The sequence below is a fragment of the Callithrix jacchus genome, chromosome 14, assembly GCF_049354715.1.
Source record: "Callithrix jacchus isolate 240 chromosome 14, calJac240_pri, whole genome shotgun sequence".
Lineage (NCBI taxonomy): Eukaryota > Metazoa > Chordata > Mammalia > Primates > Cebidae > Callithrix > Callithrix jacchus.
This window is the reverse complement of record NC_133515.1, coordinates 59,680,719-59,699,186: the sequence shown is the minus strand read 5'-3', so window position 1 is coordinate 59,699,186 and position 18,468 is coordinate 59,680,719. Positions and strand designations below refer to the sequence as shown.

Genomic DNA, 18,468 nt, shown 5'->3' with positions numbered 1-18,468 from the left:
AATGCTTTCACTGATTTTTTTTTCTTTTCTTTTTTCTAAACTCCAGTATCTGTGATCAGTCTTTGGTTGCAGTTTAACCATGACTTGACAAAATGAATGAGGAATAAATTCTTGATTACCATCTGGTTCAGCAAAGAAGTTGTTGACATCATTGGCAAATGATTAAAGTTCCAAGATGTATATGTTTTACATTTTTCTTATGAGTGTAAATAAAGCTATCAGCCAACATTCTTGTTGGAACTATACTTGTTGGTCAATGATGTGAGGGAATATTGAAAATGTTTTCTCAATTTTTTGTATTCACAATGTAACAGGGGCAGAGTAATACACTTTTAGGTTTATTCTACACTATCAATATTTTATCTTATCTCTTAAGTCTAGACAGTCAACAAGACAATAAATTAAGCCCTGATTTGTAGCACTTGCTGATTTCCATGATGTAAATATACCCACTATGGCTGACTTCTAGCCACCAATGTGACATCATTGAAAATGGAGTTCGGAAGAGGTGTGTAGTAACACACCATCTATGGTATTTCTACCATATGGGTAGGATAGCAATAAATAATGTCAGGACTACAGAGAAGATTGAAATGTAGTAAAATAATTACCAGATAGTGAGCTTTCAGTGTGTATTACCTTTGCTTTTAACATTTATATAACTGTAAATCTATATAATATCTAACAGTGGCTGTGATTAACTGGTTTACAAAGTTGCTAAAACTTAGTTTTTGGTGGCCAGTCTGAACTGGCTCCATCCATGCCACTGTGTGGCTGTGCTTTTAAGCATTCTTTTATATGAAGATATTGCTGGAATACAGTTTTATACCAGTAAGTATGGCATACAGTTATGGCAAGATATCAAATTTCTTTATTTTTCTAAATCACATTCTCATTAGATACACCACTCATCAAACTTGGTAAAGTCCAGTTTTAGGGACTCCCTGCTCGGCCATGGATTCACACAGTTTAGGAAAATGGCAATGGATCCTGGTGGTTTGTCCATGTTGCTGTCATTCCTGTTTGTGCTTCCCAGGTGAAAGAACCCTGTCCTCTGAATTCTTGGGATTTTGATAAGATCTCAGGAGAAATGGCCAACTATTGTGTCCTGCTACAGAGGAAGTCACAGAAGTGGAGAATGTCAGATGAGATCACAGTTGTGGTGGGATACTCAAGTGCTAAGCATACCTCTCGGGACCAGGACTGGAACACAGCCATCCCCATCTGAGGTTCCACTGCCACCAGTCTACTCTGTTCAAATCAGGCCTGCCTTTGCCTTTTCTGCCTTGCAGATGAACATCCACTGATGATTCTGGGTTGGGTCACTTTTTGGGCTGTTCCCCCTTCAATCCCCAAAGCAGCAACCTCCCCTTCTGTCCTCAGACAATCCAACCTCATGATTTGGATGTGCCTCTGTCTCTGACATTGGAAAGCAGCTCTCAAGGTTACATTCAGGGAAGGGAGGGAGAAAGGCTTTCATGCTTTCCTAGTGAGACCTTTAAAAAAAATCTAAACATATAAATTATTACTGAGAGACTCGCTGAAGCAGCCTGGGACAAAAATGAAATGAGGCTTAAGAATGATGAATGTTTTTAAAATACTGTACTTGGAACAAGTGCTCATATAATTTTTTGCCTCAAGGAATCAAGAATGATTAGTATTGATCAGTGTTTTTTTGGTGATAGTGGTTCAACTTCATAAGCAAGGCCGTCTCTTTCCATGACTGGTTTGATTCTCATCTTTTCTTCTACACAGCATATTTGGAAATCTTCCTGATCTCATCTGACATCATCAGGAAGACATGCTTTTGCCCTCCTGGCATGCTAGAGAAACAAATCAATTTCTTCTCCCAGATAGGTTGAAGAAAGTCCTTCTCTGCAGTGCTCTCTATTGCTATGGTAACAGAAGATGGGATTTCCCAAAGGAACTAGGTTTATATATTAAAAAATAGTTCTTTCAAAACTATGTGAAATACAATAAATGCAATAGACTGAATACCAAAGGAAAAAATAGTGACACTAAACCTTTTTATGTAGGTGTGGGATGAGACTTTCATTGTGTTGAGACTCTCAGTGAAAGGGAGTCAACTTTAAAATTTTAATATTGTGACAGCACTGTTGTAGCTAAAATAACTTGTAAAAGTTGCAAGTTTTCTTAGGAAAGCAAAGAATTGAATATACGAACTCTCAACTGGCAGATACACTTAAAATAGAGATAGCTAGTGTTCATACTTCCAGTCACAACATGGTGAAGAAGGTGATGAGAAGTCCTAGGTGGAATAAGGATTTTGTGTAACTATGGTGCTCTCCGCTTCTGTGACTTCCTCTATAGAAGGACACAATAGTGGCCATTTCTCATGAGATGTCATCAAAAGCCCAGCAATTCAGGGGACAGTGTTCTTTCCATCACAGCCCCTTAACTGTATCCAAAGACCTGACCTTTTAATCTGCCGTGACTAGCAGCGTGGCTGGAGGGTGGCTTCTGAGGCTCAGAGCCCTCACAAAGGAGCAGAGAGCAGTTCTGAAGGATTTAGAATAGGAAGGATTTGGTTTCATGTGAGGAAAACTGAAACATAATACTTGCCTGTCAATTCAAATGCTTCTGAACTAAAATTCCAAGATGTTTGGAATTTGATTTATTAAATAGTAAATAAATGTATAACTCCACCATTTATTGATACCTTATATTATTCTCTTGCAAATCTAGTGAGTAAAGTTTGTGAGCTTTTCTTGTCTAAGAGGCTTAAAAAGTGCTCCTGAAATTACATGACAAATTTAAAATAGAAGTAAACGCCATTTGGCTGTGCCCTGGATGAGACATGGATGCTATCATTTTTGTCTTTCTGGTGAAAGGAGTGGAGTTTCTGGGAAGCTGATTGGAAAGGGAACAAATAGTAAAGTGAATCAATGTGGTTCTCTGTTCTTGCTGTTCTTCACATGGACGTAGATAAATGGTAACATTATGAGTCACTCTAAGCCATCATGTTGCATCAAGCCATAGAGGTTGCAGTCAGAGACTCTGGCTCATGAAAGGAGAAAAAACTTACTTTCTTAATGTACTCAAAGGGCAAAGGAGGACTAGAGAAAGGGGTATTGTGGGCTGTAAAGAGATGATTTAACACACAGTGTGAAGGAACTTCTGGCAAGAAAAAAAATTGCAATGTGAACTTTTTAATAAATGTGGTAAATTTATGGGCTTCAATGTGAATGAAAAGAATAATAAGCAGAGTGAAAATACTTGACATCCAAAATGTGAACTGTTTTGGGGTAGCACTGCTAATTGAGTTACTAAGGCTGGTAAGTTACTTGAAGGCTTAAAGACTTCTTGAAATCCATTTATTCCGTTCTCCCCAACTACCTCATTCAAAGAACTGAAATATGTCAGGAATTACGGAAGTAGAGTAAGAACAACTGTCTGGAGTAGGGATTTATTATTTCCTTCTAGATGCTTCCGAATCTCAGGAATCTACCAAATATCTAAAGGATTTTAAAATAGAAGCTGTGATCACAGCAAAAGAGTTTAATTTCTATCTCTTGAAAGTGTTTCTGGCCATCCAGGGGAAATAAGCTCATTCTTTATTTTCTAATCCCTGGGTAGAACCTTTTGACTGTAGCAGGTGAAGGGGCAATACGACAACCAAGATTGTTGGCACCATTCACTCCCTCTTCAAGTATTTTGTTAATGCTTACTCTGTTGTATGATATTCCAGGAACTGTTTAGAGTCATGGAAGACAGCTGCTGCCCTCATGAAGCATGCAGTCTAGTCAATCCTTTTCATTCTAGCCTTTAGGACTCCAGGTGTGATGCTAACCTGACTTGAGGAGTCTTCTTGGTTTCCCCACGAAAAATTGGATAGAGTTAAGGCCATCTTTTCCCAGCACCAGGCTCATAGGCTTCAAACTACCGTAGCCAGGCTCTGTGAGTTACAAACCCAGTTGCCCACACAACGTATTCTGTCACCTTCAATGTGCCCAAGCTTTTCCTTAGTCTCAAACATTCTAAACCTTTCCCCCTCTGTTCTCACCCCAATAGCTCTTAACTCTTCTTCTCTATCCCCTCTACCCATGTCTTCCCTCACTGTCTCTTCCTGGTCCCTAACTGACCACCTTGCCTCTCCTAACACCCCTCACAGATCTGTCCTTGCCATGGCATTTCATTACTTCCTCAACTACGAAACTGTTTATGCTGTGTCCTGCTCAAAATTGTCAATTGTACCCTAATTTCCTGGCCTGGCTAAGATGGCTTTCAAGAGCTGCCTCTGCCTGCCTGACCCATCTCATTTCTTGCCAACTGTGGAGTACGTTGTCTTTTCACATGAACCCCCCCTTTGCACTTTGTCTTTCCTGTGAACTCATGTCTTCCCTGATGTCCTGGGCAGCTGGCTACTGTATCCACCATCTTTCTATGTTACTATGTATACATATTGACATACTGTAATTATTTCTTTACATGTCTGTCTTTCCTCTGAAAGTGGGCTTCTTGAAAGACAGCCATGTGATTGGTGTTTATATATCTACGGTACTATTGCTGACATATCATAGGTCCATAAGAACCTGTTGAATAAGTGGTTGAGCTAAAATATACTGGTTTACCGCAGACAGGGTTTTCAGACTGCTTCCATCCACTCAGCTTAATGAACAAACATGGCGTGCCATAATCTTGCAGTTTTCTGGCACATCTAGACACTTTGAAATACCAGCTGTATCTCAATAGAATTGATATTGAGAGGGTCCATTCTCGTGAACATCTCTCACCAACTGAATGCTAAACTGTTCTACAACCTTAAAAAGTTACAAAGCTTTTCGTGTTCATCTGTTGTGAAAAGCTACCCTTTTATAGGGGTGATCTTTTAATAATACTTGCTTATGAAGATTCTTGAGGATACATTTTCCAGCAAGCACTTTTCAGATGGCCAACATGCATTCAAAGTACATATTTTGTTTTTGGAAGCCGTATTATATTCATACAGACAAGCTTATATTGGTTATAGATATATAATGCCAGTTACACAAATGACAAAATTTGAATTCAGTGCTATGTGCCAGGCACTCTGCTAAGTACTCTAGATTCACTATGTGAGCCATTTTCTGTATTATCTCAATTTTTAGATGAAGAAACTGAGGCAAAAGAGATCAAGTAATTTGTCCTAAGAACCAGAGATAGTAAGGGTGGCCAACATGCAAATCCTGTGTCTGATGTCAGAACATATACTCTGATTAATATCATGCTAAAAACTGGAAAAAGCCCATTTACTGTGTAAACAGATGCTGAAAAGGTGGGCAATTTCTTTTTGTTTATTATATAAGCAGAAGTTTATACAATGAGCTGGTTTCCTATATCGGTAATGTGCATTCGATTCCCAACTTACATTTTTTAGAAAGGCACAATGTCTGTACACAATGAATTTAACATTAAAATATTGGGGTGATTTTTTTTTTTTCATCTAGGAAAAGTAATACGTGACTCTGAACAGCTACCGACTCCTTAAAATGCCAGTTGGTATTTGACCAAGTTTTGTTTTTATTGAACTACAGAGAAAAATTGCTATACAAACCACAATTGTAATTTGTAGTTTTTCTGGTGTCACAGTGATCTATGTAAAATGGAAACTTTAACTTAAAATGTATAATCTATAGCAACAGACACAGAAACAGCACTTGACTCCGGGACCCCTCCATGCTTTGAAATCCTAATGAGGATAGCACCCAGCACTTCTGCAAGCAGGTTTAATTCTGAGAAGAGAAACTTTCCCTAGCAACAACATTTTTAAAAAACTTAAAGTCAAAAGCTCACTTGAAAATGCATAATATTTTGAAAATCAGTAAGTAAATTTCATAATGTAAAGCAATTATAAAAACCATAGAGATGATTTTAAATTGAATAATTACAATCATAATAGAGTCGATTTTTCAAGGCAACTGTTGGGTAAGACCAAATGAAATTGTCAAACTGTGCTAAGCCTCTCTGCTAAAGTGAAAATTTCAATTAGACAAATCAGGTAATTAATTACTTTGGGGACAGTTCAGACTCACTCTCTTGAGATCACCTTGTTAGATAATTTAAATGAGAAACAGCTTTGGATAGAAGGTGATCTGTGTTTTCTTCAGTCGAAAGATGTGAAAAGAGACCTTTTTCTCTTTCAGCCTTGCCTTACACCCAGACAAAACTCTTGTTGCAACTGGCCAAGTCGGGAAGGAGCCATATATATGCGTATGGGATTCCTATAATGTCCAGACTGTGTCTATTCTTAAAGATGTCCATACACATGGAGTTGCCTGCCTGGCTTTTGACTCAGATGGACAGGTGTGTATCTACTTTATCTGTTTTATTTAATGACTTCTCACAATTCATCTAAAACTGAAATACAAATAGCCAGCAGACTCAAAGTCCATCAACCCTTGCTGGTTCTCTTGGCACAGCCCTTTAGAATCTTGCACTTGTTTTATGCTCGTTAAAGCTGTGGCACTAACACCAAGGTCTGGATAGGCCTTGGTTTCGAGTCCCCTCGTCCCACCATCTGGTTAAAAAGCCTTCATAAAAGAAGTCATGAATTTACACTGATCAGGTTCACCATAGCCCAGTAATTCTACTTTGTTGTCTGTTGTTAGCTTCCTGTTTGGAGTAAGGGCTGGACCATGCCTTATTCACAGACCTTAAGCCCTGAGCATGACTGTAGTACCTCTTGCTTTCAAAAGATGACATCACCTCCTAATAATCTTGCATGTTTCTATCTCCAGGCCCTTCCTCAGTCTGTCCTCTCTACCTGAAGTGTCCTGTTGACCCTTTTACCCCTTGAAGTGATTCAGGCTTCAGAAGTTTTCACAAAGCCTTGCCAATACCCCCCTTCCCCACCCAACAATGTTTTCTCTTCTCCCTTTGACCTACAGCAACACTTGGCAGAAAAGATAGGTTGATATGTTCTAGAAAAAGAAAGTGAAAACTGAGGGGGGTCATCCCTGGTTCCAGCTGCATTCACCTCCTGACTCCAGCTGCATTCACTTTCTCGCTAAGGCTGAGCCTCTTCTCCCCATCTCCCAAGCCACCTCCGTTTCCTATGCCACCCTTCCTCTGTTTCTCTCACCCTCCATGTTTCTGCCTGTTAATTCCTTCAATCTAATTTTTGACAAATTTCAGAGTTAATTCTGTAAATTGGTGCCATGCAAAGATCTGTGAAATTATTCATAGAGGCTTGACTGAGCTGAAAGTCTGTGGGAAATTCAGTGGATTTTAGGAGTTGAGTCACTTTTGGAAAACAATGAGCATTTACTTGGTGTTTTCTGCTATTTTAAGAGAGCATCGATCACTAGTCACTTCTTTCTAGAACTAGATTCACTGCATTTGTAGACCCCTGGAATATATGTTCTTGCTTTTACCCCGCTGTAATCTCATCTAGTGAGTCAGTTTAATGCATACATTCCCTTGTATGTCTACATCTAAAGAGAAATAGCTGGATGCTAGTATTTGTTCAGGCTCGCAGTTATATTGACTTCCTGAATAAACTGAGTCAGAATGCATACGGATGTACAAATGTAAATGTATGCTTATTGTGTTCTGGTATGCACGTTCTCTAATCTGATTTTGTTATTCAAGCAATCATTCTTTATCAAAATTTGTTCTGAAGTGTCACAAGAAAATGTAGTGCAGCAGAGGGAAATCCAGCTTTAACTTAGTTTTTGTCCATGTTAATTTATGTTCGAATCCTAGCTATTCTCCTGCAGGTTTCATGTTGAAGGATAGTGAGTGGGGATGGATTGCATGGTTTTAACTGTCAGGTGAGAGAAATAACCTCCTGTATGTAGCCACGATGGATTTCGTGGCTTGTTGATGATTATTGCTTCAGGTCTGCCTTACTCCCTGGACAGAGTTCACTGGAATAGAATGACATTTAGAAATGACAAACGGCCCCTCACCTCACAGTCAACAAAAGGCAATAGAAATGCATTTTAGGTAGCTATGGGGCCTGTCACTACAGACGAACAAAGTAAGTTTCTTTCAGCTTTTTCTCAATCAAAAAATGTGGGTTTTGCTTCAGTACCCCTCTTTATGTTACCTGCTTTTTTTTCTCTTGAAAAAGAATGAGCTGAATGGAATTCACCCACTCCAATTTTCTTATGAATAAAAATACAACCATATCTTACTTCCATTGCTGAAACTCTCAGTTAAAAATTACTGCAAAGACATTTCTTAAGGACACATTTAATAAAACCCCAACTGTGTGCATTATGTTAAAAATTCCTAATGGAAGCCATCTTTAGTGAAGAAACCTGAATAATCCCTGCATAATGGCACATGTATACATTTAGCCATATGTGACTGACTGTTCCCTCTGCGCTGAGTGTGCACGTACACAGACACACTCTCGTACATACTCAGCATTCAGATACTCTTACACTTGGGGATTGCCATATTTTTAAAATCTTTTCATTTATATTACTTCATTTGACCCGTACAACAATTCCACTAAGTAGAAAAAAATGAGTATTTTTATACCCGTTGTAGAAATGAGAAAACCGAGATTTAAGGAGGTTAATTTTACAAGTTATGTCTGGTTACTTAGAAGTGAAGAGAAGCCAAATCTACTTATAGTTCAGACCTCTTTCTTGCACAATGCTGTCTCCTTCTAAGTGATATCCTGTAAGAAACTCTGATTTTGGTATGACTGTTGCCTGTTTTTCACACTTTTGACTTTGATTATGATCATGTGTGTTAAATTTTATTTTTTCTTTGAGAGCAGGTTCTGACCCAAGGAATTTAAGCTGGGTGGTGAAGTACCAGATTACCTCTACTTGGATTATAAAAAAGTTACCTTAAATGTTTGTAAAATTATGGAAAACTAAAAATGAAAATAATGTTCATTTATTGAATTCTGTTTGTCAAGCCCTTAAATTTTAGCAGTTTGATGCTTTTAGACTATGGAACCCTATTAAATCTCACATTAAGATTTTTACCTAAAAATCTTAAGTTAAAAATTCCAAATGCTGCCTTCAAGTTCTGTTTCTGTAATTTCTATTGACTTAGCAGAGATTTCATGAGAGTTTACATGTATGTTTCTTAGCCTTTAAAAGGATAAAGGAGCTGTAGCTTTTAGGCTTTTGAAATTTCAACATATACCAATGGAAGTCATCTCTTGTGAAATTTTTAGTTTTGGGTTTAAGATGGGTTTTGAGAAATCGCTTTGTAATAAGAAATTCAATACTTGATGCATAGGAGATAGTAACTGTTTCTTAACTTGTGAATAAATATTCCCATCACTTTTAGGTACTAAATTATTGTTCTTATTCTTAGCGTTTGGCCTCTGTGGGATTGGATGCCAAAAACACAGTCTGCATTTGGGACTGGAGGAAGGGAAAACTTCTGGCCTCAGCCACCGGCCATTCTGACCGGGTAAGAATTTGGATCAAGCTATGCAGATTTCAGAACTAGGGGGTTCTTAGCGTTTGGCCTCTGTGGGATTGGATGCCAAAAACACAGTCTGCATTTGGGACTGGAGGAAGGGAAAACTTCTGGCCTCAGCCACCGGCCATTCTGACCGGGTAAGAATTTGGATCAAGCTATGCAGATTTCAGAACTAGGGGGTGGAGGGGCTTGTGCTACTGCTTCTCAGACTTCACATGTTTTTAAAAGTAAATTTGCCATGTATACATTTTTTCCTATTAAACTTACAGGCATCCTCTTTTTTCATGATTAATAGCTAACTGTGTTAATGTGCTTCTGGTGATCAAATAATTTATATGAATTGCTACTGCCTTTCATAGGCAAAGCAAATTTTTGATGCTGGCATTTTACTGCTTTATAAAATGAAAATGAAAATGAATTTGAAATTATGTATTTGGATGTCTTCACTTAGAAATAGAAATAGTTTTGAAGAAAACAGTCACAAAATATGACTACAAGGATAAACATTTTAATTTTGAGTGAATGCAATGACAATTTTGTGATTCTTGGTTGTTTCTGAGAACCTTGAATGTAAATCGTTGCCTGCTTATCATTTCTATTGAAGTCAGGATGATCAGAAATGATAATTCCGTGTAATCTTAGGGGATGAAGTGAGTATATACATAAAACTGATCAGAACTACTTCTCCAGTGTCTTGCATCATTAAAGTAATTTAACTCCTTTATTGGCTCGATTTCCCTAGTTTAAACAATCAATTCACATGACTATCTTACTTGATTTCATGGTTGTTTTGTATTTCTGCACAATACAAGTGTTCATGTAGAACAGGGTGTCCGATCTTTTGGCTTCCCTGGGCCACAATGGAAGAATTATTTTGGGCCACACGTAAACACTAACACTAACAATAGCTGATGAGCTAAAAATAAAACAGTCTTATAATATCTTAAGAAAGTTTACAAATTTGTTTTGGGCTGCATTCACAGCCATTCTGGGCTATGGTTGGACAAGCTTGATGTTGAATGAGGATCTAATTAAACATGAAATTCGCTGTCTCTTGCTTAGAAGGAACTCTAAAATTAAAAAAAAATATGAATAGCACATTCATCTGTGGAGGTTTGTAGTCATAAGGAGACCCCACAGATATTGCAAATTCTACTCCAGGATCAAGTCTTCAGAAAGCTCAGGAGTGACCAACAATAGAACCTCAGTATTGGAAGAGGCCTGGTATCCCTCTCGTTCAGTGGTTCCTAATTCTGGCTACACATAGAATCCCCTGGGGAGACTTCACAGCACTGTGATGCTCAGGCTCTTTAGGCTTGGAGATTTTAATTTAGTTGTTATTAACTTAGTATTTAATGGGCTATTTAGGTTGAAAATATTTGTGATGCTTAACCATTTTGAATGTTTTTCTATTCTGTGATCTCACATCTTAAGGGAAGTTGAGTTGGACTAGATCAATACATGAATTTCCAGTGATCACAAAAAATTGATGTGAGAGCTCATTCACACTGTTGTGATGCCACACCTAGCTCTACTGAGACAAACTCATAATATTTTACCTAAGTTATTCTGCGTTTACTACTTCTATTTCTGAATAATTTTATACAGTCTGACCTGAACTAGTATACTCTGTCAGAATTTGGGGTCTTATCACATTATAAAAAGTAGAAAACTAAAGTTACAAACAGTTTAGACCAGTAAAATCTCCTTACTCAGAAAAGTACCCTAATGTAATCACTTTGGCTTGTATAGAAAGTGCTTTTATTGTTAAATCCTTAATGTTAAACTAAATTTGGCCTCAGCTGCCCTCCATATGGTAAGTCCCTACAAAGTCAACTGCAGTCTAGCTTGGTAAGTAACCAAACCAAAAATTTAGGTGTATACTTTGGTAACAAATAGCTGAGTGGCAGCCAGCTTCAGCTAATGGCAGGCTGCCACCTGTTCAGACCATACCCAAATAAAGCAAACTCAGAGCTGAAACCAGGAAAGCGGTTTCTTTCTATACCTCAGTTCCTGTTTCCTAGGATAAGTACTGCCTGCCCAGTTGCAGAGCAGAGCTCTCTGAGCCTCTTCTGGTTCTGAGGGCTGCCCAATTTGTGAATTCAACTCAGAGTTGCTGAGTTCAACTCTGTTAAAACTTCAGATAAACTGAACACTACTGGATATCATGTGACTTGCTTGTATGTTTCAATGACTGTGCCTGCCCTATTGCTCTGCTACCTCTTTCCGGTAAAGATACAATGTAAAAAGTATAATAGGCCTATAATGATGAATATGTAATCTTTAGAGCCCAGGATGTTTTAATTAAATGCTTTATTTGGAACACTGTTCCCCCAGACCCTATAATCTGTATCACACACAGTTTTGCTCTTTATTATCAATGTCTTGATACCAGTATCAATTATTGACTGCTTATGGCTAACTTCAAGATTATTTTCAGGATTGTTTTAGTGGTGCTAAAACATTTAATCCATTACATTGATACAATGAATGTTTTATACCCTGAAAAATGACTTCATATACCTTATCTTCATTGACCTCAATGAAGATAAACTTGAGGTGGTATTATCTGCTGTAGAGAAGATGAACTTAAGGTTAGAGATGCTCAGACTTGCTTGAGTTTGAATGGCTGAAATGGATACTTGGGCCAAATACTTTTTCTTCAATGCTCTTTCTGGAGACCATAATTGCTCCTTGATACGTGAGGAAACGTTAGTGGCCTAGGTTATTTCTCTGGTCTAGACTTTGTCACTGATAAATAGTCCTTCTCTTTCTATCAGCGTGTCATGGAGTGTGGTCCACGGACCCCCTGCATCAGAATCTCCTGGAATGTGTTTAAAGATTCAGGTATCTGGACCCAATTCCAGATCAACTAAGTGAGAGCATCTCAGATGGGCCCTGGAAATACATGTTTTAAGCAATCGCTATGGGCAGTTTGACTCTCAGGATTGACAGTCTTTTCTTTCTTGTCTCCAAAATGGAAACAGAACTACCTGCAAACTGGTAGCTCTTGTTATAGAATGGCAAACGGTGGTAGCAGATACATTTTCAGTTCATTGGTTAAATGAAAATAAAGTGTTCTGGGTCAGATTAAAAAGATAGCCTGAGGGACTATTTAAGTTAGTGTCGGATACATGCCTTTGCCTTGTGTTTAAGAATATGAACTTCTATGATTACTAGAGGCTGTTGGCCACATTGAATTGTACTTAAATTTCTATTGAAAAGCTATCTCCAAAGTGTTAGCACTGTGGAGAGCTATTGAAAAATTTGATCAAAAGTTTATTCTAAATTGTCCATTTGTTTGGATAAAATTAAAAATAAGACACTAGTCTGTTCTAAATAATTATGGCAAGTTCTCTCTCTACTCAGGCCTTAAGGTAAGCAGACATGAGGTGATAACATGTGTGTCAGTTCCGTCCTCATTCCCAGCCAAATCTTTCATTTTTATTCTGTGATGGTAACATTGTGTTCTAAATGTTAGGTTAGAGTCTTGGCAGTTGGACTTGTATCTGGAAAAGGCAAAACATACCAAATGATCAACACTGCAACTTTTAATGTTTTGTACAGATTTTTGATATTTCCTGGGATCCTTATCAGCCAAACAGAGTGGTTAGCTGTGGAGTAAAACATATAAAGGTAAATATTTTAATTTTGGTACCTTCAATGCAAATCATTTTAGGTGCTTATACAGATAATTTGATGTTGAGAGACTGCTTGAATTTACATTTTTATTCTTCAATATAGAGCCCTCTTGCCTGTTTCTCTGCTCCTGAAGCAAACTAACATCAGTTGATGTGGCTGTCTTAGTAATACAAAGTAATGACAAGTGAAGTGCTCAGCAGGCAGCTAAAAAAGAAATTTTATGTTGATTAAATATCAAACTGAAGACTCATAATACTTGCATGTTTTAAAATAGTGCTGATTTTAATGTGAAGTAAGTTTTTCCATTATAATGAATGTTTGCATATGTTGCATGTCAACACTTGTGACACTTTATGTTCCCTTGAAAGAAAGGTGTCATGTTGTGCTCTATGTGGAAATAGAGGCATTCACAGTACAAACTTATCTGGACCATTGGTTTTTAAATGCCCAAATCCCTCTAGACTACTCTCTCGTCTGGGTAGGCCCGCATTTGCTTCTTCCTATTTTGTTCACAAGTAGCAAAATTAACTGCATCAACATGCTTTCGTAGCAAAAATTTTTCCTGACCCGTGCATATGGCCCTGGATCTTCTTTCTCTATAGAATTGTAAATAATAGAAGTTAAAGTCCATAAACAAGGATTACCTTCTTGCGTAGATCATGCATGAATTCTTCACAAAAATGGTTTATTTCTGTATGACTGAAGATTCTCCTGTAACCAACCTCTCCTATTTAGCAGTTCTCTTGTTGTTTTAGTCTAGTTTTTCATGATCCTTCCCATTATTCATTCTTGATGGTTAGAAAGGGACAGATGCTAAAATACTCTGAAACAGGTATAACAATAAATATGGAAGACTAACCTAAAGAATATTACAAAACTCTGCAGAGGAATGTAAAACAATACTTGAACAAATGGAGTGAAAAACTTGATTCTGGACATGATGTCTAAAACTTACAAATGTATCATTTTTCTCCATATTTTTATTTGGTAGAAATGCACTCAAAATCCCTATTGCTTTTGTTTTTACCTGACAGAATTTCCCTTTAAATTATCCTAAATTAATCTGGAAGCATAAAAGAGTGACAACTATGAACTTTGGGATAAAAAAATCATAAAAAAATAGTTGTACATGTAAATATGTACAACTATTTACTAAAGCATAGTAGAATTTAATTTAAATGGTATAAGACTTGGATAAAAAGAAATAATAAAAGCTGAGAAATAGACCTTAATGTGTATGACAACTTGGAGTATGACAATAGCATCTCTAACTGGTAGACACAAGCTTATCAGTTTGTTGGAAAAAGTTAATACTTCATACTATACACTAAAACAAAGTTGATATGAGCAAACTCTATATGAATTAAAGAGATGAAAGTTTCAAAAACTATAAAATAGCTAGAGGAATATATAGACAAATGTTTAACTGCTCAAATTGGAGAAAGATTTTTTAAAATATGAAAGTAAAGAAATCATAAGGGATAATATAGATGCAATTGTAATATTTAAACATTCTGTGTAATTCCTTCTTTCCACAAAAAGAGGAAAATCACAAACTAGCAAAAGTACAGGCAACACACAAAGTAGATACTGGGTTGTTCTCAAAATGCAAAGACCTCTAGCAAATCCATAGAATGGACAAAAAACATAGAAAACTGATAAAAATAAAAACACTGTAAGCCAATAGAATTATGAAAATGTTTATATCTCAATTAAGGAACACAAATTTTTTTTTGAGATGGAGTCTTGCTCTGTCACCAGGCTGGAGTGCAATGGCACCATCTCGGCTCATTGTAACCTCAGCTGCCACCTCCCAGGTCATGCAATTCTCTTGCCTCAACCTCCTGAGTAGCTGGGACTACAGGCATGCGCTACCATGCCCAGCTGATTTGTTTTTAGTAGAGACAGGCTTTTACTATGTTGGCCAGGATGCTCTTGATCTCTTGACGTTGTGATCCACCCACCTTGGTCTCCCAAAGTGCTGAGATTACAGGTATGAGCCACTGTGCCCAGCCCTTTTTTTTTTTTAGATGGAGTCTTGCTCTGTCGCCCAAGCTGGAGTGCAGTGGGGCAGTTTCAGCTCGCTGCACCGTCAACCTCTGCCTCCCGGTTTTAAGGGATTCTCCTGTCTCAACCTCTTGAGTAGCTGGGATTACAGATGTGTGCCACAAGGCCCAGCTAATTTTCGTATTTTTAGTAGAGACGGTGTTTCACCATGTTGGCCAGGCTGGTCTTGAACTCCCAATCTCGTGATCCACCCGCCTCAGCCTCCCAAAGTGCTGGGATGACAGGCGTGAGCTACCACGCGCAGCCTGAGCCACCACACCTGGAACACAAATTTTAAAATAAAACATTTTATCTTTCAAATTTATGTTTAAAAGTACCCTATCTTGGCAAGGATTCAGTGAATGAGCACTCTCAAACCTTGCTGGTAGAGAGGGGTAAGCAGTCTTTCAGTCCAGAAATTTGGAAATATTTATCCTTAGAAATGTCAGTTCTCTCTGATCCAGTAATTTCATATCTTAAAACCTATCCCAAGCAAATTGTTAGAAGTATGAACCAAGAACTCATTGCTGAGTAACTTGTCAAGAACAAATAAGCCAAACAGAAGATCTGAAACCACTTAAGTGTCCCAGGAAGTTAAATAAAATATTATATCCGCATGATGAAACACTGTACAATCATAAGGTATGTTTTAGATGATTAGTGATATTGGGAAATATTCAAAATCTATTATGTGGGGAAGTTTACTTCGGGGGTGGGTGATGGTGGGATTAGATTTGTGGGTTTTTTTTCTTTAAAAACATTTTTTATATAGGAAATACATTAGAAGAACACATACAAATGTTAAACAGTTATCTTTGGGTAGTGGGTTGATGGATAATTTTTTCCCTTGTATATTTTGTTTTAAAATTATTTTACAATAATATTCCAAAATAAAAATTAATTTAAAAGTAGAGAACAAAAAGGTAAGACTTGAGAGGTTCCACTACTCAAAAGTATAAGATATTCCACCAACACTTTAGGGTTTCATAAATATTTGATAATCCTGTACCAAGCCCTGATATGTGTATTTTTAACCAAGGAAAATGTCACCTGAAATCTAGGTAGTTTGCTTTAGCAGCAGCAGCTGAGGCTCCTTCTAGGCTTGGTACAGCACACCTGAAAGACCAAAAACTCATTTAGTTTAACATTTGAGTTTGTACTATGTGAAGGAACAAAAACAGACCTTACTTTCAACTCATTCAGTTTAATATTTGAGTTCATAGGAGGTGAAGGAACAAAAACAGACCCTACTTTCAATTTTCTTGACGTTTAACCGTTAAAACATTAAGACAGAGCATTTTGTAAGAAAGGTAAAATCAAAGCATTGTATCGTTGAAGATGAGATCCCAGCTGGCTTAGAAGCATGTTGTCGGGATGGGGATGCTGCTTAGGCTGAGCCTCTGTGGGTGGGTGAGTTTGGTAGGAAGGGTCCGGAGGCAGAACTAGGGGAGGGTTTGTGCTTCTGTCTGGAGTTAAGAGAGGCATTGGTTACCCATGGAAGCATGGGACTGGGGAACTGGGAGGGTCCTTAGCTCATGATATGTTCCAAGATTACCAGTGTTTTTATCACCAGAAAACCTATTACATAGTTTTCATAGGGAACACATATTTTGAAAGATGATGGCCACCAAATAAACTATCCATTAATTGTTTGCTTTGCAATGTTTTATTAGTCAAAGATATGTTGTTACCTGCCAACATGAGTTTCTGATCAGACTAAAATATGATGAAAACTGTTGTTGTTTCACCCATGAGTAAAAAAACGTGAGTTCATGATGATCCTGATTTCTGTTAGGCTGTGGTGGTTTTCTGTTCTAGGACCCTCACCCGGGAACTGCCATCCATCCTGTACACCGCAATGAAGAAATCCAAGACCCTAGGGGGCTTGGGGGTAATTTGACTTTGATTCTTGATTGTTTACCTCTACTTGACTCTGGGCAAACCATTTAATCTCCCTGAGGCTGAATTTTTTTTCTTTTCTTTTTTTGAGATGGAGTGTTACTCTGTCATCACACCAGGCTGGAGTGCAGTGGTACGATGTTGGCTCACTGCAACCTCCGCCTCCCAGGTTCAAGCAATTCTCTTGCCTCAGCCTTCTGAGTAGTTGGGACTGCAGGTGCGCATCACCATGCCAAGCAGATTTTTGTATTTCTAGTAGAGACAGTGTTTCACAATGTTGGCCAGGATGGTCTCAATCTCTTGACCTTGTGATCCACCCACCTTGGCCTCCCAAAGTGCTGGGATTACAGGTGTGAGCCACTGCACCCAACCTGAATTTCTTACATATAATCTCCCCTCCCTCTCACTCAATCGCTCTCGCATGTGTGTGTAGACAGATCACTACCTCCTGAATTTAAGATAATTTCATTAAACAGTATGGAACCCAGTAGGGGCACAGTGTTAATTTCTTTTCTCATTTTCTAGGATCACCAAAATAATGGCAGAGGTGAGATTTAAGTTCAGCCTCTGGCTCCTTCTATAGAGTGCTTTCCATTGAGAAATTGTTTCTTAGGTGAGCTATCTTGCCTTAACATTTTTCAAAAAGAAAACCCTATATGTATTGGGTTCTAACTAGATTTGTTGCTTAATTGGTAGAATTCTCCAGATTCCTTCCTCTCTCTCTCTATCCTTGGTTAACTCCAACTTTTAAATTGGCAAATTTTAAAAGCAGAAAAGCAGAGACAAATAAAATTCTGAAACTTTATTTGAAAACAAGAAGAGCTGATTATCCTGTTTAAATTTAATTGTCTTAGCAGATTTGGACATTTTTTTTCTAAGCAAATAAAAACATTTTTACCTCAAATTAAAGAATCTGCAATGGCTACCTAACAATAGTTTATTAATTTTGTTTAGAAATAAATATACATTTAAGCAGGCTTCAACAAATTATTTTTGCTCTCTGTATTCTCTATATCCAATTACCAGGATTCCTCCACCTTTTTCCCCCAAAAACATACCTAAACATTGAATGATTTCAGTCATAAATTGAAACTATCCTGGCCAACATGGGGAGACCCCATCTCTACTAAAATACAAAATTATTTATACTTGCATCTGAAATTTGTGCAGCTAGGGTGAATCCTTTTTGGCTTTGCAAATCTCCAATGTTTTGGCAAATAGACAAATTGCAATTATCTGAAATGAATGCTTGAAAAACAGTAACAGTTGAGCATCAGCTGCTTCATTGGTTTTACAGCAAATGAGCCTACCAGGTTTGTGAATACTGTTGAGCCGCCTCTAGTCAGAGACAGAAGGGACTTCGGGGACTACCTAGTGCTAGACGAAATCAAGGTACCTGCCAGTTCTAACAAAGTTTGCATTACAGTATGTGGGTAGAGACCGGAGAAAATAAACAAGGTCTCCTCATTTGATGTGAGTTTAATG

The 18,468-nt window shown here is 37.8% G+C and overlaps 1 protein-coding gene across 4 annotated transcripts in view; it reads left to right on the top strand.

Moving 5' to 3' along the window:
• EML6 (EMAP like 6) overlaps positions 1 to 18,468 on the top strand; it is a 275,731-nt gene that overhangs the window by 101,851 nt on the left and 155,412 nt on the right. For 3 of the 4 annotated variants that reach the window (XR_013526605.1, XM_035272567.3, XM_078349319.1), the window contains exons 3-5: positions 6,144 to 6,303; positions 9,286 to 9,384; positions 12,964 to 13,032. Coding sequence is in view for 2 of the 4 variants with exons in the window: in XM_035272567.3 (XP_035128458.1) it covers positions 6,144 to 6,303; positions 9,286 to 9,384; positions 12,964 to 13,032 (328 nt within the window). In the remaining 2 variants the exon portion in view is untranslated. Of the gene's footprint in view, positions 1 to 6,143; positions 6,304 to 9,285; positions 9,385 to 9,494; positions 9,534 to 12,963; positions 13,033 to 18,468 lie in introns of those variants that run through there. The other variant, XM_078349320.1, reaches the window with a different exon arrangement.